Source organism: Grampus griseus (genome assembly GCF_964374135.1).
Source record: "Grampus griseus genome assembly, chromosome: 14".
Taxonomy (NCBI): Eukaryota; Metazoa; Chordata; class Mammalia; order Artiodactyla; family Delphinidae; genus Grampus; species Grampus griseus.
The window spans coordinates 70,529,175-70,556,668 of NC_139008.1; the positions used below are offsets into that span (position 1 = coordinate 70,529,175).

Genomic DNA, 27,494 nt, shown 5'->3' on the forward strand with positions numbered 1-27,494 from the left:
TAGATGTGCTATGATGTATATACAGGCCTACCTCACAGATATTGCAGGTTCAGTTCCAGACCACCACAATAAAGCAAATACTGTAGTAAAGTGAGTCACACAAATTTTTTGGTTTACAGGTACATACAAAAGTTATGTTTATACTATACTGTAGTCTATTAAGTGTGCACTAGCACTATGTCTAAAAAAAAATCTACATACCTTAATTTAAAAATATCCTATTGCTTGACACTGTACTCCGATTTAAAAAAATTAAATTACAGGAGGTCCAAAGTGCAAGATTCTTCTGCGCCTGCGCGGTCGGGGTCACTTCCCGGGCTGCTCTAAGGTGCCCGGCTCACCGCCATCTTGACCCGAGGCTTTGTTGTTCGCGCTGGGCTGGGCGGTTTAGTGTAACTGCTGCTGAAGAAAGGGACGCAGTAACCTCTAGTTGGCCGAGAAACTCCGCCATTTTACAGCCATGGCCGCTCAAAAGATTTGTGAGGTAGTAAAGGGTAGAGAGCTGGACCCGGAGGCGCCACCGCGACAGCAGCAGCCATGGAGGACTAAATGCCTAAGACTCTATATGTCGGTAAGCTTTCCTGAGATGTGACAGAAGCTTTAATTCTCCAGAATGATTATGGATACAGCTGGAAATGATCCATATTGTTTTGCAGAGTTTTATGAGCGTCGTCATGCAGCTGTAGCACTAGCTGCTATGAATGGGTGGAAGATAATGGGTAAGGAAGTCAAAGTGAAGTGGGCAACAACCCACAGCAGTCAAAAGGAGGATACAAGCAGTAGTACCGTTGTTAGCACACAGCGTTCACAAGGTCATTTCCATGTCTTTGTTGGTGATCTCAGTCCAGAAATTACAACTGAAGATACAAAAGCTGCTTTTGCACCATTTGGAAGAATATCAGATGCCCAAGTGCTAAAAGACATGGCAACAGGAAAGTCTAAGGGATATGGCTTTGTCTCCTTTTTCAACAGATGGGATGCTGAAAACTCCATTCAACAGATGGGTGGCCAGTGGCTTGGTGGAAGACAAATCAGAACTAACTGGGCAACCCGAAAGCCTCCAGTTCCAAAGAGTACATATGAGTCAAACACCAAACAGCTATCATATGATAAGGTCGTAAATCAGTCTAGTCCAAGCAACTGTACTGTATATGATGGAGATGTCACTTCTGGGCTAACAGAACAACTAATGCGTCAGACTTTTTCGCCATTTGGACAAATAATGGAACTTCGAGTCTTTCCATATAAAGGATATTCTTTTGTTCGATTCAATTCCCATGAAAGTGCAGCACATGCAGTTGTTTCTGTTAATGGAACTACCATTGAAGGCCATGTTGTGAAATGCTACTGGGGCAAAGAAACTCTTGATATGATAAATCCCATGCAACAGCAGAATCAAATTGGATATCCACAAGCTTACGGCCACTGGGGCCAGTGGTATGGGAACACACAACAAATTGGCCAGTATATGCCTAATGGTTGGCAAGTACCTGCATATGGAATGTATGGCCAGCTATGGAACCAGCAGGGATTTAAACAGTCTTCTGCACCATGGATGGGACCAAATTATGGAGTGCAGCCGCCTCCAGGACAGAATGGCAGCATGATGCCTAATCAGTCTGCAGAGTCGCAGTGTATGAAACCCAGTGAAAAAGGACTCCAGAACCTAAAGCCAGTGGCTTAAGGCTACAGGGAGTGTAGTAAAGCCCTTGTTTACTTAAAGATTTATCAAATCAGTCAGTGCAAATGTCAGATACAATGTATTTATTTAAAAGATTCATTTTTTAATCATGAAATTACCATCCACATTGTTTTAAAAAGAAACAATATGCTGGATGTCTGCCAATTTTTGCCTTCATTACCTTTTTTGATAAAGTTTCTCAAATCCTTGTTTCATATACAAATGCAGGGATTGCTGCCACTTTTTAAAAATAGAGGCAGAAAACTGCACAATGTTGAACTTTTTCCACTGAAGTAGTGGGCAGTTCTAGTTTGCATTCCCGATATGATTTAAAACCTGTAATATAAAGACTAAAAAAAAAAAGAAAAAAGGAAAACCCAAACTGTGCCGAGTCCAGAAGTTCTTTGTAATCTTCAGCTTATGCACAATTCTATTTTAGGTTTTTCTGAAATAGGCATTGTTTGAGCTGCCCCATCTCCAGTTTTCCCTTTGGGGTTTTTTAATATAAGATATTAGTTTACATCATTTTTGTATCTACATTTTTTCACAATTTGTCTTGCCTTATCAAAGTTCTATAAAATATACTTAAATGGAAAAAAATGATCTTTAGATTGAAAACTTTTCTCAGATGGATTGATAATTGCATTCATCTTGTGTTTTATATGAGAAGGTGCCTCAAGAACTCCCTGTTGAATTTGTTTAAAAGGGTTACCTTCTGTGATAAACTTTGCTGTGTACAGGAAATATAAAAATAAAAACTTGTTACTAAAGAAAATCTCTGAAATGTGATAAGTTCTTATGAACCCATGTTAATTTCATGTGTCAACTTCTACATTTACATGTATCATTTCATTATGTAAAATGTTTTAGCAATTTAACATTTTGCACAGTTAGCAACTTTGTATGTAATTTCCTCCTTAAAGGCATCATGCAGAATTGACAGGAGATTCATAAGGTTTTGTTTGCATATAAATATCAAATGCACACTTTGGTAGTCTTTGAATACAAAGTTATCTGCTCTTGTTTTTCAAGAACTTTGAGACACAAAGTTGTATGTAAAGAAATATATTAATTTGCCATATTCTAGTTATACTTACTCAAAAAGAGTAAATCAACTTGATTTTAATATGTACAAATGATAGCTGTGAAACTGTAGAATATCCTTATGTCAGTATTAGGGTTTCTTGTGAATTCCAAAATTAGCCTAAATGACGAGACGGGCAAAGCATTTTTTAAATGTTCAGAGGCCAAAAGATAAACAAACAAAAACCCGTGAAACCCTACCTCCTTAAACAGCCTTCAAAGAGGGGAATCCTCAGTGCATTCATTACTTTGATTCTTTTGGTACCTGTTTTCCTGGAGGTCCCAATTTTATTATTTTGGGGTGGCATTCAGAGGTTTAATCTTTGATGGCATTGTTCTAGTTTTGAAATTTCTAGTACATTTCAGTCTCTTAGAAGAATTGTGGGAGATTTTGTTTTGTTTTGTTTTCAGCAAAAGTCACAAACTCTCCTCTTCTTTGACTCACAAAGGGGAAGGGTCCCCAGTGTACATATTTGGATGCTCGGTTGTTTTTAAGACCAGAGAGCTCCTGGTGTTTTATTTAGGAACAGAAAAGGCCCATATAATCCTAAGAGTTTCCTGGCCTGTATCCTCCAGGTAGGAGCAGATGGCTCTAAGCTGGTCTCTAAGCCAATACTCCTGTAAACCAGAGCCCAGGAAAGACAGCTCATAAATGTATAATTCTCTGGAGCTCAATTCTATGCAGTTGTACTGATGTTTCATCAAGTCACTGTGTATTTTTTAAGTGTTGACACATTAAAACTTGCTTTATAGAAGATGAGCAAATTTTTTAAACACTTGGAAATTTTATTTCCTTGTTAATTAACCTTCTACAGATCAGGGCATGCAACCAAAAGCAGCTTAAATACTCAAAAAATAACAGGATGCTGTTTTTAGATTCTTCTGGTTTATGTTCCTATTTTAGGACCCTCGCTTTTCTCTTATTCAAAAATATTTTATGCCCTATACATCTGTGGACTGCAGGGTAAATTATTTGGGCATAAATAATCCAAGCAAAAGTATAGTTTTTCTTTCATTTTGACTATCTCAAGTAATACCACTTTTTATTAGCCAATATTTTCTTACTGCACAATTCTAAAATGTACACTGACTACTTTTTGAGAAGAAAGTACTATTACTCAAAGGCTTACTACTGAACAAATCTGTAATTCAGGAACATTGCTAACTTTGCTTTAAATCTTATTCTCAGTGTTAAATCATTTAAAAAATTTACAGTCTAAAAATCATACTGGTATTAGTATCAGGTAAGGAAATTATAAAGTTTTTTAAATGAATTCATTCTCTGCAATATGCATTCAAATTTTACTTTAAAATACATCTGTTACTGTGAAGAACCTAAAGTGGTTCACAATTAATGGGTCATTAAATCCAGTATTCTTTGCCCTGACTGGATATTAAAGTTCCTTTATGTTTTCTATTTTAAAAAATTAAAATAAAAATACTTTGTTGCTAAAAAAAATGCTAACCATCATCTGAACCTTCAGCAAGTCATAGTCCTTTTGCTGGTGGAGGGTCCTGCCTTGGTGTTGACAGCTGCTGACTGATCAGGGTGGTGGTTGCTGAAGCTGGGGTGTCTGTGGCAATTTCTTAAAATACGACAACAATGAAGTTTACCACATCAACTGACTCTTCCTTGCACAGTTTTCTGTAGCATGCAGTGCTGTTTGACAGCATTCTACCCACAGTAGAACTTCTTTCAAAATTGGAATCAATCCTCTCAAACCCTGCTGCTGCTTTATCAACTAAGTTTATGTAATATTCTAAATCCTTTGTTGTCATTTCAACAATCTTCACAGCATCTTTACCAGGAGTAGACTCCATCTCAAGGAACCACCTTCTATGCACATCCATAAGAAGCAACTGTTCAAGTTTTATCATGAGATGGCAGCAATTCAGTCCCATCTTCAGGCTCCACTACTAATTCTGGTTCTCTTGTCTTCTCCACCACATCTGAAGTTATTTCCTCCACTGAAGTCTTGAACCCCTCAAAGTCACCCATAAGGGTCGGAATCAACTTCTCCCAAACTCCTGTTAATGTTGACATTTTGACCTCTTCCCATGAATCACAAATGTTCTTCATGGCATCTAGTATGGTGAATCCTTTCCAGAAGGTTTTCAACTTACTTTGCCCAGATCCATCAGAGAAATCACCATCCATGGCAGCTACAACCTTACAAAATGTATGTCCTAAATAATAAGATTTGAAAGTCAAAATTCCTCCTTGATCCATGGGCTGCAGATGGATGCTGTGTGAGCAGGCATGAAAACATCATTCATCTCGCTGTACAACTCCATCAAAGCTCTTGGGTGACCATGTGCATTGTCAATGAGCCGTAATGTTTTGAAAGAAAATCTTTTTTTCTGAGCAGTAGGCCTCAACAGTGGACTTACACATACAGTAAGCCATGTTGTAAACACATATGCTATCATCCAGGCTTTGTAACTTCCATTTAGAGAGTATAGGCAGAGTAGATTTAGCATAATTATCATGGGCCCTAGTAGTTTCAGGATGGTACATGAGCACTGGCTTCAACCTAAAAGTCAACAGCTGCATTATCCCCTAACAAGAGAGTCAGCCTGTCTTTTGAAACTTTGAAGACAGGCACTGACTTGCCCTCTCTAGCTATCAAGGTCCTAAATGGCATCTTCTTCCAATAGGAGGCTGTTCTGTCTAAACTGAAAATCTGTTGTTTAGTGTGGCCACCTTCATTAATTATCTCAGCTAGATCTTCTGGATAACTTGCTGCAGCTTCTACATCAGCACTTGCTGCTTCACCCTGTACTTTTAGGTTATGGAGACAGCTCCTCTCCTTAAACCTCATGAACCAACCTCTGTTAGCTTTAAACTTTTCTTCTACACTTTCCTCACCTCTCTGAGCCTTCATAGAATTGAAGAGAGTTAGGGCCTTGCTCTGGATTAGGCTTTGACTTAAGAGAATGGTGTGATTTGTCTGATCTTCTATCCAGACCACTCAAACTATCTCCATGTCAGCAATAAGGCTGTGGTGCTTTCTTATTTGCGTGTTCACTGGAACGGCACTTTTAATTTCCTTCAAGGATTCTTCCTTTGCATCCGCAACTTGGCTAAACTGTTTAGCACAAGAGGCCTCGCTTGCGGCCTCTCTGCTTTCCATGTGCCTTTTTCACTAAACTTAATCACCTTTAGCTTTTGATCGAAAGTGAGAGCCGAGCAACTGGTCCTTTCACTTGAACACCTAGAGGCCACTGTAGGGTTATTAAGTGGCCTAACTTCCATATTGTTGTGTCTCAAGGAATGGTTGTTTCCTGGGCTCAGAAACCGGAGGAGGAGGTGAAAGATGGAGGAACAGCCAGTCAGTTGGTGGAGCAGTCACAGACATTTATCAGTGAAGTTCACCCCAAAACAATTACAATAGTAACACCAAAGATCACGGATCACAGATCACCACAGCAAATATAATAATAATGAAAAGTTCCAAAATACTGAGAGAATTACCAAAATGTGACACCGAGACACGAAGTGAGCAAATGCTGTTGGAAAAATGGTGCTGATAGCCCTACTCAAGGCAGAGCTGCCACAAGCCTTCAATTTGTAAAAAATGTAATAATACCTGCACAGTAAAACGAGGCACGCCTATAGTCTCCTTTTTGAGGGACATTTAAGTTCGTTTCCATTTTCGCTATAATAAACAAAGTCGCAATGAAACCTACACACCCATCTGAGTAAATCCATAGGGTAGAATCCTGGCAGATGGAACTGCACTCTCTACAGTGTTTGTGTACTAACTTTTGACTCTACAGAGCCAGGACAGGAGGAAACCAGCGTGTAGATAGTGTTTAGGCACTGCTCTTCTTATTAAAATTAGCAGCAGGTGACTCAATTCTTTCCCCAAACAGGCCATTTTGTTTTGGTTTCACAAGGACCTATCCACTGGGAACAGAACAGAGGGTAGTCCTTGTAACCATATCCCTAGGTCACCCTGTATCCGACTACTCAGTGCTCTACAAGCAGAGAGGAAAGTGGCTGGTCCCACCCAACCTCTCTACATAGGGTCCCAGCTGAAGGGCAGGGATTCAGATCTCCCCAGTTACCAGGTTGTCATTCAATTCTGTAAAAGGAAAACCAGCCCATCAGAGACAGCCTGTTTCTAAGAGACAGAGGCAGGTCCCCTCATCTCACCTCCCTGAGCCACACTGGTTTAGGTCTCTGGGATCCTCTGAAAACGTAATCACCTGGAACACATAAATACCAACTAAGGAAAAAGATTTTAGTAGGATGCGTCACAAGGGCCAAATGTTTTTATCAACTCCCCTCCAGGAAACCAAATGCCAAACAGTTAATGTTCACTATTTTCTGCAGGGACAAACTTCCAATTAGTTCACTATTTTCTGCAGGAGAAAACTTCAGCACATCATGATAAATAAGAATTCTGTAAGTGAATGCTTTTAGTTTAACCAAACATCGAAAATAATAAATATGTAAACTATAAAGAAGCGATCACTTCTCCCTTTATAAAAACTTGGTAAGCTATTTCTCTTTCGCATAGCTAATTCTGAATAATATTCTGATCTACAATCTTCATTACATTTATTCCTATATAGAGCTGACCTGTGCATAGTAAAAATCTATATATTAAGTCATTCAGAACAGAGCTCTCAGTTACCACGTGGAGAATGGGAAACAGGCAGCAGAGGCTAGGAGATAAGCCCAAACTGCCAGCATCTCCTCTTGTAAAAAAGCACCAGTGTATGCTGGATGCATTCCCTTAGAAGATATGTGACCACTTACCTGCTTCTCTTTCTTCTGTATTTTCATTATCATCTATTAAAGGCAATTATTTTATTTCTGTAAAACATAAAAAAGGCAAAGATTATGCTAAAATCCAAAATGAAACATTTTAGATTATCTCAAGATTAAGCTGCGACACGTGAGGAAAACACAGAATAGAGGATTACTTCTCCAGAACACTTACAATTAGTGGTCTTCTAGCCCAGCACCCCCCAGAGGCCTACATATAGGCCAAAACCTACCTTCTCCCATCCTGAACCCTAGTTTTTTGCTCCAGATGGAGTAGAGTCAAAAAGATACTGTCTTTGTAGATAAAATAAGTTATAAAAGATGCTGGCATATTAAATTAAGAAGGAAATTAAAAGAGGAGCCAAAAATAATGACATGACTATATTGAGGGGGGTGGAGAGGGGGTAGAACTAAGCAAAGACCTCATTTCTTTTGGAAGAAAATCAGTAAGTAGTATCTACAATTGGAAATCAAGAAATAGAAATATACACAATATGGGCCTCCCTCATGGTGCAGTGGTTAAAAATCTGCCTGGCAATGCAGGGGACACGGGTTTGAGCCCTGGTTGGGGAAGATCCCACATGCAGCAGAGCAACTAAGCCCGTGCGCCACAACTACTGAGCCCGCGCTCTAGAGCCCGCGAGCCACAACTGCTGAGCCCATGTGCCACAACTACTGAAGCCCGCATGCCTAGAGCCGGTGCTCCGCAACAAGAGAAGCCACCGCAGTGAGAAGCCCCCGCAGAAGCCCCCGCTCGCAGCAACTAGAGAAAGCCCGCGTGCAGCAATGAAGACCCAACGCAGCCAAAAATAAATAAATAAATAAAAAGAAATATACACAATAAAATAGAGCTAAAAGAGTTAACAGTCGTTGTCTTGAAGGAGAGAGGAGCTGGTGTGAGACAGGACAGGGCACCCTTGCATTTCATCATAAGCTCTCCTACATTACTTGATGTTTTAAACCATGTGCACTTTAAATTGACAAAATAAGTTCCATTCCAATATTTCACATGATCTTTTTTTAAAAAAATAAATTTACTTCTTTTATTTTTGGCTGTGCTGGGTCTTCGTTGCTGCGCATGGGCTTTCTTTAGTTGCAGCAAGTGGGGGGATACTCTTTGTTGAGGTGCGCGTGCTTCTCATTGCAGTGGCTTCTCTTGTTGCGGAGAATGGGCTCTAGGCACGCAGGCTCAGTAGTTGTGGCTCATGGGCTCCAGAGTGCATGCTCAGTAGCTGTGGTGCACAGGGTTAGCTGCTCCGCAGCATGTGGGATCTTCCTGGACCAGGGCTCGAACCCGTGTCCCCTGCACTGGCAGGCGGATTCTCAACCACTGCACTACCAGGGAAGCCCTCATATGATCTTTTTAAGTGATTTTACTGTACCCAGGACTTAAGCCCCATCCCCACTCCAACTGTAATGCCCATGATGACACCTGAACTTTTTCTCATAAATGACTTTTCAGCACCATAGCAACAAGAGCCCAGCAAGTGGCTTGAGAGGTCACTGAAGTGCACTAAGGGCATCCCAGGGAACAGAAAGAACGCTATTTTAGGAAACCCAGAACTTGGGGCTGCCTGAATCACTCACTCTCACCTTCCCCACAGACAAACAATGGAAGGATCACAGTATCCCGGCTTCTGGTTCTAGTCCGGATGTAGACACCACCTCATATTTATTGTTTACTTTGACTTCCTGGACATCCCAGAGAGCTAGGAAAACATCCCAGAGGCACACAATTATCCTTATGTTATAATTATTTCTCATATCCAAATGAATGTGATGTGCAGGCATCAAGGAGAACTTTAAAGGGAGACAGTCCCACCTTCTAAGTGGGCTCATGGTGTGTATGACGCAACTGAGAAAAATGAAGGATTTCCATCATCCCTGGGGCCACAATTACAGTTTACCAGTTTAAAGTCTGGTAACTTTAGGGGTTTTTTTCCTCCAAGAGTCAGAAGCATTTTCTATTAAAAGGACCATAAAATGCTACCAGGATATTGCTGCTTGCAAAGAGCATAGCATCCAAGGAGGTAACAAGCTGCAAAGTGGGTGCAGGCGGGGCCTAGACCAAGGGGGAAGGAGAGGAGGGCAGAGAAGGACTGGCCAAATCAAGAAAAGGGAAAGTCAGCAAACAGTGCTTCTAAGGATCAGTGTGAGGACTAGCATGTGATCGAGCAATTACCTCAAGAAAACCAGAGATTCCTGAGAAATGGCAAGGGGAGGGCTCTGAATCAGGGCAGTTCAAAGAATTTTACCACCTAAACTCCATTACAGTGGAGTCGGCACTAGGTAAACTATGTTAGTACAAGTTTATCTTCTTTATCTCTCAATGTCAAATTATCAGACCCCAGAAAACCAACACTCTCAACTATCACAAACTGCTACAAACTCTGAAACGAAGAAAGAAGTTTGGAAAATAAATTCTGGCGAATAAAAAGGGATATTATAAATAACCAGACACATACACTCAAATAAAATTCTACCCGACAAAATGAAATCAATCATTTACAAAACACAGAAAAAGTCCAGTGCCAATAAAAATTACTTTTTAATTTATAAAAGAAATCAAGTATAATGCAATAGAGACACCAAAAAACACCATTTCTGATCAAGTACCACAAACTAGCATGCAAATAAGACAGGGCCCCGACACTGCCAGGAACGCGGGGGAACACTGTGGACCCTGGTCCTTGCGATGGCACCTTTCATTGTTTCAGGCTTTCTGAAAGCACTCAGGCAACGTGCCACTAGATCTATGAACTGCCACAGTCCATTGATCTGCCAGTTCCGCTTTCAGGGATCCATCCCAAGGAAATAAGCCAGCAGGAAATAAAGCTGAGAGGAAGCTCAGCGGTGAGGTAGGGCACAACGTGAAAACGCCTGTCACGGCAGAGCTCGGGCACTGCAGAGGGCCATGGAGGTCACACGGGCCCACCATTCCCTGGGCCCGTGTCATCACAGGGCCTGGGAAGATCAGAGACGGCACATGAGCACAAGCTGGAAAGACTGGGAAGAGGCTGACGCAAGTGTGGCTTGAATGTGGTTACTCAGCAGAGACAAGGGTTGGAGGAAAAGAGCTGGGTGAAAGATTCTAAACCAAATCTTACTGCCCCTCCACCATCTGTTCACATGCAAGATACTGCCACCTGCACCCTCAGGGATATTCACGCTGCACAGATAACCCCCACCCCATTCTCTGAGAGAGACAGTGTGTGTGAAATCCAAGTGCATCCCAGTGACGATGCTGTAAGAATAACTGCTCTAGTTCACTGGAAGCAGTCTTTGGCCAACCTCACATTGTTACTGTGAAACCATCTCTAGCACCTGGACGGACAGCTACACACCAGCTCACAGCCACTCCACAAGATAACAGATACAAACAACATCAATAGGGTCTTCCCTGGTGGCGCAGTGGCTAAGACTCTGAGCTCCCAATGCAGAAGGCCTGGGTTCAACCCCTGGTCAGGGAACTAGATGCCACGTGCATGCTGCAAACTAAGGAGCCTGAGAGCCGCAACTAATGAGCCTGCCAGCCACAACTAATGAATGCACGTGTGTAACTAAGGAGCAGGCAAGCCACAACTAAGGGGCCCACCTGCCGCAACAAAGACCCAGCGCAACCAAATAAATAAATTAAATTAAATATTTTTTAAAAAATCAATAGGTGTTCAATAAACATTTTGTTGACTTTTATTTCTCCAAATAGCACCTAGTAGTTTACAATGCACTCTTTCTTCAGTTACCTCTACTTTTTTTTTTTTTTTTTTACCTCTTTGATGACACACGTTTGAAAAATACAAAACCACCTAGTCTTTTCGTGAAGCTAAATGTTATGTAGCAGGAATGGAGGACCAGATATACCCTAAAGCAGGTACTTCTGCACACCACTGGACATGGAGCCTCTGCTACTGTGCTGCCATCACCCAAAAGTTGTGATTAGAGAGATCTTTTGGGCTCGATAAAGTAAAAATTAAAACAGTAATTTCAGAGTCCCACAACTTAATTAGAAGCATAATACAAATATATTCTGAAACTCCTAACTGTGTGGAAAAACCAGGAAATTTGTTAAGAGGAGAAAGTGTATGTAAAAAAGAAAAGTGTGTAATTTCTGAATTACATGAAAACTGGGAGGACTCCTCACTGCCTTTCAATGCTTATGTATGAAAGTAGCATTTAATTACCTTCACAAGAAGGTTAGCTGCTAATAATATAAAAAGCAAACAATATAAAAATTCCCATTCCTTCTTACACTCACCTACCTCACGATGCTTCAATTAAGAAAAATGGGTGCCAGGTTTCAATAATAATATTTTGAAATTTATTACTTTTTCTCTTTCCAGTTCAAAAATTCTGCCCAGTGCCTGCGCCATTTCCAAGTTCCTCAGTGCTGTGTTATGGACACTTAAAAAATAATAAAACATCAGGTACACACCATTTTACCATTCATTTACGGAAATTATTTAAATTTACTCTATCTGGAGAATTCTGCCACCTGGGGTCTATTTCATTACAAGAGTGTGTGTTTACGGAAACATGGACAAGTGCACACACAGCAGACCCTGCCGTGGTCCTTATATCCACAGGGACAGCAGAAGACACAGCTGATGGCAGGAGGGATGGGGACCTTCGCTGTTAACAGGCCACCAAATCCCTTCCACGCTATCAGGCACTTTGGGACAGAGAGTAAGTGGGAAGCTACTTCAAAAATCAGATCTACCTCCAATTTTCCACAATGACCATGTACTTTTATCATCGATTCATGGCCCCCTAAGGGCAGCAGGCACAAATGAGGCAATTCCACAGTGCTGGCGGGGGGTGTGGGGATGTGAGAAGGGAGCAGGCACAGGACATGCGGAATAACAACCCACCTGAGAAAAGCGAATCAAGAAGGCAGCGAGGAGCTCCTAGGGGCCACCTCTTACCGAGACTCGGGACAGACATCCTGGACCACAAAGAGGGTCCGATGGACGGGGTATCCCTCAACTTCTCACTTCCCACCTCCCCACCCAACCTGCACAAACTAGACAGATTTATCTCCGTCCTTTGCTAGGCCAGAAGCAGCCCACGGGAGGGTAACAGCGAGGGTCAGAAGTGCCAAAAAGCAGAGGAGATCCAGGCTCTAAGAACGATGAGCCAGAGCCGGTAAAACCTCTTCCAGACTTTGTTTCCTCACCTATAAAAAAGGGTGACAACACCCACACCTCAGAGAGCATCAGAACGTAAAGGGCTCAGAATCCAGTGTCTGTCGCACGGTGCACGTGAGCTGTCTGGCAGCCTCTAGTGTTGCCTGTCCTGTGGGCTTCCTGCCAGGGACAGGAGAGAAGGTGGCCCCCTCTCCTGAGGACAACTACCCTTCCATCAGTACTGGGGGTCCATCCTCTCCCACTTCTCAGCCACCTCACCCTCTGGATTACTTTGCAGTCAGTCTCTCCTCGTTTCGTTTAGGCTGCCCCTCAGCCTTCACCCAACCCCTGAAGTCTTCCCCAGCCACGCTACTCCCCCCACCCCCGCCCGCACTCTCTTATCTTCTCAGCCCAGTTTAGCTGAAGAATCCTGGCACTTGTTGCTACCTGACATTATATTATGTCTAGCTGACTATAAATTTATTACCTGTGAGACGCACACACACGAGTGTAAGCTTTGTTTTGTTCGTGCTGTACTTCCTGAGTCTGGACCAGCACTGGGCTCATAACAGGTGCTCCATAAACATCTGTTCCATGAAGAATCACTTCCTTAAATCGTCACTAAGCCTCTCTCTTTCTACAGCTCTTCTCTCAACAAAGAAACAGGCTCAACTCTATCTCAGAACAGTAACTATACCAACAAATCCCACACCTGCATTTTCACTTCCTCCCATATTACTTCCCTAAAGCTGTTCTTAGCAATGACTCCCTAGCTGCCAAATCCAAGGCTTTAGCCTGACTTCCTTGCAGTACTTTAAACTATGGACCATTTCCTCCTTTTAAAATTCTCGTCTCACTGGTTTCTTGGAAGCCATTCTCTCCTGCCCTGCCTCTGACTGCAGGCCTCCAAAGCTCAGCTTCCTCCATAGGCTCCTCCTATTATAAGGCCTAACCCTTAAATGTCAGTGCCCCCAGGGCTAAACACGCTTAATACCACAAGGGCTCCCTGAGTTCTCCACTCAACTCCCAGACCTCAACTCTACACCAGGACCACTGCACATTTCCAAATCCAAGTCCTCCTTCTGACCTCCAGGTAGGCATGTCCATCCACATCCTGGCCAGTTCCAATTAGGTATTCCACAGATGCCACAAAAAACCCCCACAACTCAGTGCTGCCTTTACACACACACACCTGCTCCTATGTCCCCCACTAGAGGCTAGATTCCCATGACCTGCCACCCAGCCCAGAGTTCAGTCATCCTTAACTACTTCCCTTTCCCTTAACTCCTTCCTAATTCCTGAATCCCGTGGTTCCTCCCCAGTCCACCTCTTTAGTTTATTACCACTTTTTTGGCAGGGGGATTTTTTTTTTTTACCAGCTCTAGCCTCCTAAGTGTCTCTACTCTAAGTACCTTCTACCCTCATGCCATTACCCTCATTGGACCAAGAGTATGTTTTCCTAAAGTATAAACAAAATCAGATCATATCTCTGCAGTGTCTTCAAAAAGGAAAACAAATTTCTCATGGCACAGAGCCCTGCATAAGCGATCTGGCCTCTATTCCGAGTCTGCTGCTCTGATGTTACCTTCCACCATTCACCCAACTGTGCTGAATACTTGAGGTTCAAGCTATGCCTCACCAGGGAAATCCTTCCACTGTCCTTCCACTCCTCTCTTATCCTTCGAAACTCAACTCTGGTGTCATGTTCTCCGGGATGTCTTACCCGACTTACCTAAACCCTGAAAGCAACTCGTGAGAAGCACCAAGCCATAGCAGCTATATCACCATGTCATCTTTTCCCTGTCTGTGCATGCCATCGGCTAAGGGCCTAAGCACCCTCTGGGGAAGGGACTCTGTCCTGCAGCAGCAGGCTCAGTGCCTGACATTTGGACTCATAAATGACTATCTGTGGAATGAGTGAGTGAATAAATGGGAAAGCTATGTTTACAGAAAAGGCTTTGAGCTCCTACTTTCTTCATCATAATTGGTGGCCTCTATCTTTTTTCCTTTCCTGTTTATTCTGTTCTTTTAGTCCAATTTCTCAGCATTCATCATTCATACCTTTTCAAAGTAAAAATGTACTTAGCTTAAGAATTCAAAAATATAAAGCTTAAAGCAAAAAATATTCCCCTGACTCTACTCCCCGCCATTCCTGACTCACTCTTCCCAGAGGTAGATCTGTAGCTATTCTTTCTACTACTTTCCAAAATATTTCTAAACAACAGTGATATACCGCATTAACAAAACGAAGGATAAAAATCATAGGATAATCTCAATAGATGCAAAGAAAGCTTTTGACAAGATTCAACATCCACTCATGATAAAACTCTCAACAAAGTGGGCACAGAAGGAACATACCTCAACATAATAGAGGTCATATATGACAAACCCACAGCTAATATCATACTCAACAGTGAAAAGCTAAAAGCATTTCCTCTTAGATCAGGAACAAGACAAGGATGCCCACTCTCGCCACTTTTATTCAATATAGTATTGGAAGTCCTAGCCATAGCAATCAGACTAGAAAAAGAAATAAAAGGCATCCAAATTGGAAAGGAGCTTCCCTGATGGCAAAGTGGTTAAGAGTACACCTGCCAATGCAGGGGACACATTGGTTCAAGCCGTGGTCCGGGAAGATCCCACATGCCGCTCAGCAATTAAGCCCGCGAGTCACAACTACTGAGCCCACACGCCACAACTACTGAAGTCCGCGCGCCTAGAGCCCGTGCTCCGCAACAACAGAAGCCACAGCAATAAGAAGCCCACACACCACAACAAAGAGTAGCCCTCACTGGCTACAACTAGAGAAAGCCCGAGCACAGCAACAAAGCCCCAACTCAGCCAAAAATAAATAAATTTATTAAAAAACAAAAAAAAGAACATATGACCCAAGCTAGCCCAACGTGAGCCTTGCCTGGACCTTCAGTAGAACTTTTAAAAAACAAACTGGAAAGTAAAACTATCACTATTTGCAGATGACATGATACTACATATAGAAAACCCTGCAGATTCCAACAAAAACCCATTAGAACTAGTAAATGAATTCAGTGAAGTTGCAGGATATAAAATTAATAATAGAAATCTATAGCATTCCTATCCACTAATAATGATCTATCAGAAAGAGAAATTAAGAAAACACAATCACATCAAAAAGAGTAAAATAGGGCTTCCCTGGTGGCGCAGTGGTTGAGAGTTCACCTGCCGATGCAGGGGACACGGGTTCGTGCCCCGGTCCGGGAAGATCCCACATGCCGCGGAGCGGCTGGGCCCGTGAGCCATGGCCGCTGAGCCTGCGCGTCCGGAGCCTGTGCTCCGCAATGGGAGAGGTCACAACAGTGAGAGGCCCGCATACCGAAAAAAAAAAAAAAAAGAGTAAAATACCTAGGAATAAATTGAACAAAGAAGCTGAAAGACCTGTACTCTGAGGCTATAAGACATTGATGAAACAAATTGAGAACAACACAAATAAATGGAAAGATATACTGTGCTCACAGGTTGGAAGAATCACACTGTTAAAATGACCATACTACCCAAAGCAATCTACAGATTCAATGCAATCCCTATCAAAACCAATGGCATTTTTCACAGAACTAGAACAAATAATCCTAAAATTTGTATGGGACCACAGAAGACCACAAATATCCAAAGCTATCTTGAGAAAGAAGAAGAAAGCTGAAGGTATCACACTCCCTGATTTTGAAGCATACTCCTGAAACTAACAAAATATGTCCATCAACTATACTTCAGAATAAACAAAATTTCTAAAAAACACGCTAATAGTGCTAGTATATTGTTTTTTCCAATTTTAAACATTATTCTATCAGCTTCTCCCTATAAAACAGGAGTTGGCAAATGTTTTTATAAAAGGTCAGGTAATTAACATTTTAGGCTTTGCAGGCCACATGGTCTCTGTTGCAACTAATCAATTTTGCCACTGTAGCATGAAAACAGCCACAGACAATATGCTAACATATGGGTTGGTCTGTGTTCCAAAGAAACTACAAAACAGGTAGCCCCCTGCTATGGAAGATGAAGCATACCTTCCCAATATAGTTATTATTACCATTATTATTAAATCAATATTCAATTCACAGCTAAGACATGAACTATATACTATGCTAAAATTTTCTTTTTTGTGTAATTTTTTCCCTAAAGATAGTAAGTACCTTTAAATTTAAAAATTTAGAAATTTGCTTTGTTTTCTATGAATCACTAACTTATCTAAAAATGCTTCTCCAAAGCCTTAAAATTAAAATTCCTCTCAATCTAAGTTCATTTTTTCCCCCTTGGATCATTATATCTGGAGTGTTACAACTCTCTTCAATCTGTTTCAAAGGCACATTTCCTAGGACTTCTCATCACCATCCTCCTGGGGGATTCATTCCCTTTGTCCCTCTCGAGTGAACTCCCAAGTTTCTTTCTTCTCTCTGAGGGTTTACTCTCTCATTCTGGTGAATCACAATGTCCACTAACTGACTAGGAAATATATGAACGAGAGGTAAGTTTCTGAGACCTTCATGCCTCACTAGGTTTATAGTCCACCTTGATGGCTTGGTGGGTAGCAAATCACAGGTTGGAGACGGATATCACCTCAGAATTTTGAGAGCATTTCACCACTGTCCTGTTCCTTCCACCACGTGTTAAGGAATCTGAACCACTGTGATCCCTAATCCCTTATCTGTAACCTCTCTTCCTCCATAGAAAGCTTTAGCCCCAGGGAACATCTTTTCACAATGATGTACTGTGGGGCTGTTTTAATCCATGAGTTTGGGCACCTGGTGAATTCTTTCACAAACTAGAAACACCTGTCTCAGTTCTGAGAAATCCTCTTGTATTATTTCCTCATAATTTCCTCCCTAATTGTTTTCTTGTAATGGAACTTCTATTATTGTATATGAAAGACAGACCTTCGGGGCTGTACCTCTAATTTTCACATTAAAAAATGTTTTTAAATCTTGTGTTCTGCTTTCTGGGGAGGTTTCCTCAACTTTATCTTCCAACTCTTCTTCTTCTTTTTTTTTTTTTTTACGGCTAACATGTTCACCATTCAATAATTCGTTTTTTGGGACTCTGATGTTTTACTCTTGTAGTCTCCTAAGGCTGTGCCAAGTAACCAACAATAGAAGAGCGTTCAAACGACAGGCGGTGGCTCTTTCCTTTCAAAGACGACGCTGTGATCTAGTAGAAACACTTCTACTCAACCAAAACAGTCCAACTGGCATGAGAAAACGCCTCTGTAACAATTTTAAGGATTTTTCTATGTTTTCAAGGCTCTGAATGAGTTTTATATTTCTATCAAAGGTGGCACAGCAACAAAAAATGAGGATTTTGGTTCAGATACATGAATTTTTTGATGCCTGAAAGTTTTTTTGGAATGTAGAGAATTTTTAGATTAGATCTATTTCTCTGAAAAGTTATCTTTTGTGTATAATTTAGGCTAGAGCTAATCTGTATAGGGTGAGCTATGATGCTCTCTGCAACAGGCTAGAGATAACACACCACCTTAATTTCATGACTACAAGTCAAAAGCATTCACATCTCTCAAGATGAAGAGGGCCATGAGAACAAAGACATCTATTTTGAATACTACTATATATCTAATTCGTAGGACAGTATTTTGTGAATGAATAAATATATTAATATTACACATGGATTTATCAATGGTGGGTCAAAAGAGAAGGATCATACTGGTATATATACCAGGTTTAGTCTAAAAACCCTTCTCTCCAAAAATGTAGGTGCCTAATTCGAAATACCTGCCGACATAACTAGGGAGAAGACACCAGTACCATCGCGACTTCCAAACTGATGCAGTGCTTTGTTTTGCCAGCTTGAAAGTACAATTACCGCCTCAAACATTAACTTAAGATGCTTCGCTCCTCAAAAGAACAGTGTTTTAAACATTCAAAGTGTTACACTAAAAGCTTTGTTACCCTGTATATGGGTAATGCAAGCCAAAAAGCAAATCAAGAGTAGTGACTTTAATCCCTGTCTATGAGAGAAGGCATAATTAGCAGTAAGAGCAATAACCTTCTAGAAAACTCTTGTTACTGGATTAAGAGTATTAGAAATGTCCATTTTAAGAGGCTTCCTATTGGTCAACTGCAAAATAACAGGACTTTAAACTCATTGCTACTGACTTCAACCAATGTCTAGCACTGCCATAATTCCTCACAATAATCTGTTTTACCTAGATGGTGTAAAGGTGTAAACTAAGGAAGCTCTCTAGAATCGACTAGAAACATTTCAATAGTGCTGCATTCACAGAATCAGAACTGAATGGGACCTTTGGGATCACACAGCCAAACGCTTTGATCTTAATGATGAATGAGACACATCTGCATAATACCAAAGGAAAAAAATCAACTCCAAACCCCAGTTCATCTCTTCAATCAGAGAAAATCATTTCAACTCCTAATCTGGTGATGAAAATCAACTTGCTCGATAAGAATCACTATTAACAGTAGTAGTAGAAGCAAATGGCCAGGCATTATCAGAGCTTATCAAATAACACATTGTAAAGTAAAACCTAACTGCACTTTTTTTCCGTCATTAGACCCTACACCATAATGTCAACTGACCCAGATCAGGAATGATCCCATCTGTGAACACAGGACTGAAGAAACCGATCTTCTGACAGCCAAGCCCACTCAAAGTTCAGAGCCCTGAAAATCCAAGCTATAACCTTATGTAGGAAGACAGAGGGCTTTACAAATGACACTCATATTCAGTCTCAAGAGACCTCACCAGTAATGCAATATCTTTTTGAATCGTTACACTTTAATGCTTTCTGTAGAGGAAGAGTAATACCTGTAGGCTTTAGTGAAGATATCCAGGTTCTGAACATAAGGGTAGCATGATTTGTACAATTTATTCAATATCTCTGGGTCTTAGTTTCTCATTTACAGAATAGGGACAAAAACTATCTTTTGGGAGAGGAGATGGATGAGTTCTACTTTGGACAGGCTAAGTTTGAAGGAACAGTAAAGGGTGAAGCAAAGTGAAGGGGTGGGGAACTTAAAAGCTCAGGAAATGCAATCCTTTTATCTTAAGAGTGATGAAACTAAGGGTCAGAGCAGTCTGATTGCCCAAAGGCTCACAGTTACGCAAAAAGTACAAGAATCAGGGCTTCCCTGGTGGTGCAGTGATTGACAGTCCGCCTGCCAATGCAGGGGACACGGGTTTGTGCCCCGTTCCGGGAACATCCCGTGAGCCATGGCCGCTGAGCCTGCGCGTCCGGAGCCTGTGCTCCGCAATGGGAGAGGCCACAACAGTGAGAGGCCCGCGTACCGCAAAAAAAAAAAAAAAAAAAAAGTACAAGAATCAGATTTCCTGGGTTCCAATTCAGCCCTCTTAGCACTATATCAAGCTGCCTTGTAGGCAAATGAAAACGGCGGGAGAGGTCAGGGCTGGAGATGTTCTATTTGGGGCACGTGGAGACTGGGCAGAGATTAGAAAGATATTGTACAGACAAATTACTACAGTCTAGGGGAAGGGAGGAAGGGAAGGTGGGAGGGAGGGAGGGAGGGAGGAAAGAAAAAAAGCAGGCCGTAGCAGAGGATGGTTTCGATCCATCCTTGGGGTGAAGAGGAAGCAATTAAAAGTCTGATAAAACTATCATTCAAGAAGACCTTTTAAGCACATTTTAGACAAGGATGGACTCTTCAGATAATATTACATACAAGTGAAAAAAAATATTTCATACAAATAATTCATACGATAAACGCAGATAAAAATCTTTAGGGATATAACTGCCAAGTAATTCTGTTTAAGTTCTTTATCTACTTTCATAAAGCCTGCCATTTGAATCCTGAATTGATAAAATTGTTTTGGAGCAATTTACAGTAAGGGAAAAACTCTATCTGATGGCTAGCCAAGACAGCAGGAAACGAAGTAAACACATTAACAAAATCATAACACAGACAACACAGCAGAGTTTTTACTTTGGGGTAAATAATAGAAGAAAAATCACATATTTATGGTCATTCGGGCGCAGTACTCTTTATTCTACAGGATACAGGAGAGCCAGCCCAAGTGCAAACCAATCTACAGTCTGAAAACATCTTATCAAATAAATTTGTGGAATTCCTAGTACTACAAAGACGGGCTTTTCCCCTACTTCTACAACTCTGCTGTGTTAAGAGTAAAATAAAAACCCAGGATTTTTCCAAAGTGGTTTTTTTCCTATTGTTCAAAAATGAGACAAATAATGGATTCTGAACCTGACACAAATTCCCTACTATCCAGTTTTAAGGTGCAATCCTGAAACTGAACTTCCACATCTTACGTTAAATCACCTGCTGCAAACCCAGGAGGATGCTGCACCCTGATGGATTCCACGGTCGTTTGTCTCCTAAAAGCTGTACAACTCTGGCACCTCCTGCTCTTTCCTTAGCGTCTATGAATTTTTCTTTAACAGAATCTGAGAAGGATTTTTTTTTAAGCTCTAGATTTTTAAAAGATTAAGTAGCTCTTAATCCTCTCCCACCCTCAACTCCCCCCTTCCCTGAAATCTAAAAGGAAGAGAGCACTGTGATAAACACAGAACCAGGCTGTGGGTGGGTATGTGAAACAAAACTCTGCATGATGTGACGGACTAGGGAAAAAGCTCCCTTGCGAAAGCAAGCACAGACAAGCACTGGCTGAATGGTGAGGCGGGTGGCTGGCAACCAGAATCTCCTGCCAACAAAATGCCCTGGTTCTCCAAATCTGCTTGTGCTACGCTAAGAGCAGAAACTGCAGGCAATAAGAAGAATACTCAAGAGGCCACCTGAGGCAAATTTAAGCCAGCTGACTAAAGTCTGCTAATACCATGTATGTTATGTGTGGTCCATCTAATCTGCCTAAACATTGGTATAGATGTATAGATGTAGTCACCTATTTTAAATTAATGTATTAGCAAACAACGTATTGTTAAAACTACTGACTTCTAACACCTAAATAATCACTTAACTAGAAGTAAAACTCAGCACGTTTTCAGATGGTATGTGGTACTATTTAAGGAGGACTGGTCTGGGAGATGACAGAATTCACGTCCAGAATGAGCAAGAGAACCACAGAGAAGGGCCAGTTAGTTTACTTGGTAAATAGTACCAATTCCCAGATCAAAAGACAATCATTTTGAAATATAAATTCAACTTCGGCGAGCAGGGGCTACTCTTCGCTGCAGTACGCAGGCTTCTCATTGCTGTGGCTTCTCTTGCTGCAGAGAATGGGCTCTAGGCGCGTGGGCTTCAGTAGTTGTGGCCCACAGGCTTAGTTGCTCTGCAGCATGTAGGATCTTCCCGGACCAGGGATCGAACCCGTGTCCCCTGCATTGGCAGGCAGCTTCTTAACCACTGCGCCACCAGAGAAGTCCCTAAATTTAACTTCTTAATACCCATAATCTCCCACTCATATTACACTATATTTATATTACCTGTTCCAATGCTCCCTTCCATCATCAGCACAAGCACTGAGAACCAGATGTAGTGATGTGATTTAAAATTGTTCTAGATACAGAGGAGCAGTTGTGGAGGACAGCAAATTTCCAACCTGCCACTCTGGAGTACACGTGCAGAATGAGATTCATACCTTCCATCACAGGCACCTTTTCCTTAAGATACTAAATTTGCTAATGAAGCTCTTTATTGGTAGCATAGTACAAGCTCAGGTTAGTAATAAAATGAAATAAATAAAAGTCAGGAACCTCTCTCATTAGCCTGGATATGAAATCCAAGTAACAGTTCTTGAAGCCTCAAGAGAATCCTAAAGGAGTTGGTGACAAAGCTGCATGTCACAGACAAGTAGAATAAAAGCAGCCCTCACACAGAGGAATACAAAACAGTAACTCCCCAGAGGGCCAAGGGACTGCATCAGTCCCTGATGCCTAGGACAGCACCTAAGATATAGTCAATACCCATATATTTGCTTGGCGAGTACTGTGGATTGAATTTATAAATAAAGGCTCACTGGCTAGTTTCACCACTCACTATTTTCTTCCCTCTACCCTCAAATGACTTAAGGGCGAAAAAATATAAGGAAACAATTTTTGCAAGGGAATCACTCCAGGTTTTCAGCCTGCTGTGTTATGTGTTTGTAGTAACTCTCAGCCTGGACAAAGCCTCTCTAGATATAAGAGTGCCACCAGCGATTCAAAGCACAAAAACAACCATAGCCTATATATGTGAAGATACCAAGCTCTGTACACAAAAGTAGGCAATTCCAAGTCTATTACTGTTATTCACTTTAATTTGATTTAGCAACGATTGGGCTTTACACAGCTGACTCTAAAATTCACCCTGAATTCTATCCACAGTGTAATGTCACAGTTTCTTAGCAACCTTCGCTTTCTGGAAATTTGACTCCTATCCAGATTCCATATCCATCTTGTGGATCCAAGTTCAACTCCTAACTTGGTGAATTTTGCGATTCTGCACCCAGAGTTATCTACTCCTGAACAAACCACAGTACTGACCTGCTTCTGCTTGCAGCTTTTAAAAGCCACACATTGAGACTCTCCTATCACCACAAATTCCTGAATCAAACATCTACGGTTCTCATTCCCATTAACGCTTACATGGGAGTTACCACTGTGGGCCCCCAAATTTCTTAGCCAGGCAAAAGGGGATCTGGTGATTTAACTGCTTCAAGAAGAAGGGTATATGGTGACAAAGATAAAAGCAAAGATAATGCTTACAGAGGAGAGCAGTGATATTTTATTTAAACTAAGAACAAAGAGGTATCTGAAAAGCCATAGAAAGAAAAACTTAGAAGTTCCTGTTTGAATACTTGGTAAGAAGAATGTCAACAACGTAAGAAGTGTATGTTGCTCTATAGAAGACCTCAGCATTAATTATTTGATCCCAAATGGAAAAAAAAAAAGGTAGTCTGGCAAATAATATATATATATTTTTTTAATTTATCTTTTTTATTTTTGGCTGCGTGGGGTCTACGTTGCTGCGTGTGGGCTTTCTCTAGTTGTGGTGAATGGGGGCTACTCTTCATTGCAGCGCGTGGGCTTAGTAGTCGTGGCTCACAGGCTCTAGAGTGCAGGCTCAGTAGTTGTGGCGCACGGGCTTAGCTGCTCCGTGGCATGTGGGATCTTCCCGGAAAAGGGCTCAAACCCGTGTCACCTGCATTGGCAGGCGGATTCCTAACCACTGCGCCACCAGGGAAGCCCTAATATTTTTGCTGAATGAATCAGATACCTGTTTTTTGACATTAAGTTGAACAGCCCTCAAACAGGTTTTAAAAAATAAAAATAAGGTTGAGGGACTTCCCTGGTGGTCCAGTGGTTAAGAATCCACCTTCCAATGCAGGGGACGTGGGTACGATCCCTGGCCAGAGAACTAAGATCCCACATGCCGCGGGGCAACTAAGCCCACGTGCCGCAACTACTGAGCCTGTGCGCCACAATTAGAGAGCCTGTGTGCCGCAACTACAGAGCCTGCGTGCTCTGGAGCCAATGCGCCGCAACGAGAGATCCTGCATGCTGCAACGAAAGATCGTGCATGCCACAGCTAAGACCCAACGCAGCCAAAAATAAAAATAAATAAATAATTTAAAAAAATAAAGTTGAGATACCCTGGATTATTTTGTATTTTCCCTGTTCTAGCCTGGATCTGGATCTTGTTTTTAAGTTTATACTTTTGGAATCAGACCATACCACACTTTTACTTTTATTTAAGTATAATATGCATTAAAATAAGTATAGCTCTTCACATACTGAACACCTGTGTAACCAGCATCCACATCCAGAAATAGGACACTCTTAGCAATACAAAAGCCCCATCCATGCTCCTTTTTGGTCACTACTACTTTTCTCCAAGGGTAACCACCAGCCTGACTTCAAACAGTACAGATTAGTTTTGCTTGTTTCTGTACCTTATAAAAGTGGAATTATAGAGTACATACTCTTGTGTCTGGCTTCAGTGCCAGTTATCAATTTATTGCCTCTCAACTCCAAATTCACCCTTCAGTACCTGCTCTGTGATAATGCTCTGGACTCTTAAGCCTTTTCCCTTTACAGAAAGCATGATGTTAAGCTTGTGGTCAGTAGAGGGCGTTGGAGGGGCATCGCAGGAGGAAGGAAGCTTGTCTTTCAGGTTCAAGGGTGCAGTGCTTTTTTGCCCAGTGAGAGTATGTAGGGACATCTAGTGGTGCTCTGTCCCAGTAGCATCCCCAAAGCATTAGACTGTTTTCTCATATTCAAAGATCACCTGGAAGCTTTAATTTGCCAGCAAAGGTCCTACCCATACTTGAGGATAATGAAATTACCCCATAGATTTTTCTTCTCTAGGATAAATATCCCCATGTATTTAATACCTCACATATTTTCAGCTCTCTCCTGTTCTTTTTTTAAAATCTTTATTGGAATATAATTGCTTTACATCTCCTGAACTTTCTATGTTGTTTCCTCCTTAATCTGCAAAATCAAAAGCTGAACTAAGACACTTTATCCAGCTAAAGTAGTATCGACTCATAAATATCCATCCAAAACCAAATCAAACCTCCTGGTGAAATGCTACAGGCACTCCTATTAAGGAGTCTGGGAAAAGACAAGGACACCATCCATCAAGCATTGCTCTGGACATTCTAGAGAATACATGGAAAAATTATGAGATGTATAAACTAGAAAGAGAGATACAAAATTATTATTTATATATGATGTGACTGTTCTTCTTGTAAGCCCTTAAGAAACAACTTCAAAACTATGAGAACCAAGAAAGAGTTTATAAGGTCAGTAAAATATATATATCTGTACAAACATCACCCACTTTGTAGGAAACAACCTCAAGTTTTCCTCAAGGATGTAGCTGCTGCTGTTCACATCATGCATACCGAGCGAGACCTACTCTACTGCTCCGGCTGTGACCACCTACTCAAGGGACTGATGCCAAGGCCCACTTACACAGGCCAGACATGAGGCCAACCTCCCACTGTAGAGTCTGGCACCATGTTGGAACTGACTCAATCAGCCACATGAGGGTAACTCACATGTAGCTTGTCTTTATTAACTCAATTCTAGCCAGAATTGTGTTAGTATGTGCCCAACACAATATTCATCTTGAATTTCTATTACACCAAATTCAACTTCTTCCTCTGGTTTTATGGTTTATCATATCTCTGAGGAGCTGGCCACCTCACTAAGCAACCAACAAGAGCAGATATACAGGACAGTCACCAATGAAGCTAAAGAATCGACTCTGGGGCTTCCCTGGTGGCGCAGTGGTTGAGAGTCCGCCTGCCGATGCAGGGGACACGGGTTTGTGCCCCGGGTCGGGAAGATCCCACATGCCGCGGAGCGGCTAGGCCCGTGAGCCATGGCCGCTGAGCCTGCACGTCCGGAGCCGCAACGGGAGAGGCCACAACAGTGAGAGGCCCGCGTACCGCAAAAAAAAAAAAAAAAAAAAAAAAAAAAGAATCAACTCTGTTTCTTCAACTCTAAAATGAGGGTATTTGACCTCAGATTTTAAAAACCCTTTCCTAAGGATCCTATGCCCTAAAATTGTCTAATTCTGTGACCCAGTATATATAATAACCACACACCAAGAGAAAAAAAACTATGGTAAACGAATCCTGCAAAAACACTAACATATTCCCCTTTTTACCAAGTTCTCCATTCTCCAGGTGAATAAGAGCTAGGTTTTTTTTTTTAAAATATAGAAGGGTAATAATAAATTCTTTTTTTTTCTCCAAGAGAAACTTACTAAAAAGGAAAGAAACTTACTAAAAAGGAAAGAATGCATGGAAGTCAAGAGGATGATTTAGGAAATCTGCTTCTGTTAGAAGGCATGAACATCTTTAACAAAATGTGTTAAGTACTTTAAGAAATTCTATAAATTTGGGAAAAGTTAACCATGGAATGATGATTACCAAAATTACATAAAAGTGTCAATATTTGAGTCTGCAAATAGAATAAATAAAATTAAGAAATATGTTGTTTTTAAATCCACCCTCGCTCTTACACCTAGAGAATCAATCCCTTGAGGCCTTTCCTGTTCAAGTTTACCACTGGTACACAGCTGCTGGAAGCTTCACACACAGACTAAAAGACACTAGATAAATCCAGCTCATTCAGCTCCTGACCTGAGGAGGCTTCCTCATAGTTTTGTATTAACTCATCCCTATCAGTGATACCCAACTGCTTAAAACATCAGATTGTTACAACAATGTTCAGATCCTTGAGGATCTAATCATTTTCTTATCCACACAGATTAACTTCTTACCAGACTAATACAAAAGAAGCACCATTCGAATATAAAAGCATAGAGAAAGGCAGTGACTTTGTTGGTGAAAGAACATGACCGCTCAGATTATTCATTTGAACTGACACTTGGTAGAAATAATGAATTTACTTGCTCAAGTAAAAACAGAATGGGGGACGCAAAAGAGGGGAAGAAAATTATTTCACAATTTGTTGAAATATGAGACACAGTACTTCAATTTAAAAAAAATTACTTAGCAAAGAGATAGCAGAGATATACTTGGGACAAATAGTCTATAGTACCTCCTGACTCTTGGTTCTATAACTGAGACCTACGGCTGCTATTTATTATGATTTGCAGAATTTGAAAAATTGTTTTTATGGTATTGGATATGAGCTATATGGCTTTCTGCTCCAAAAACAACCTGAAATTGTGTAGCTAAGATCCAGGTGGCTGATTCACACAGGATACTACTCTGGCCATTGGACCCTTTTTGCTTTAAAGTTCAAGCTACTTGCTCTCTGAACAGACTGTGACCTCAAGCTGTCTGCCAAGTTTCTCTTGTGAATTTACCACCTATTCTGACCGCCTGATTCTACCCCAGATGATAATACCAGAGTCTGAGGGCTGTTTCCGCCACC

General features: G+C 41.3%; 2 protein-coding genes across 2 annotated transcripts in view; one reads left to right on the top strand and one right to left on the bottom strand.

Annotated features, from left to right (window-relative positions):
* The window catches only part of CHD6 (chromodomain helicase DNA binding protein 6), a 211,602-nt gene that overhangs the window by 139,685 nt on the left and 44,423 nt on the right, over positions 1 to 27,494 (bottom strand). Inside the window, exon 2 of the mRNA XM_082671502.1 lies at positions 7,533 to 7,589. Coding sequence (XP_082527628.1) covers positions 7,533 to 7,565 — 33 coding nt within the window. The 5' untranslated portion in view covers positions 7,566 to 7,589. The remainder of the gene's footprint in view (positions 1 to 7,532; positions 7,590 to 27,494) is intronic.
* LOC309833148 (cytotoxic granule associated RNA binding protein TIA1-like) lies at positions 599 to 1,735 on the top strand. The gene is given in 2 exon segments (XM_082671308.1): positions 599 to 1,619; positions 1,622 to 1,735. Coding segments are annotated over 2 exon segments (1,035 nt in total). The 5' UTR covers positions 599 to 613; the 3' UTR covers positions 1,651 to 1,735.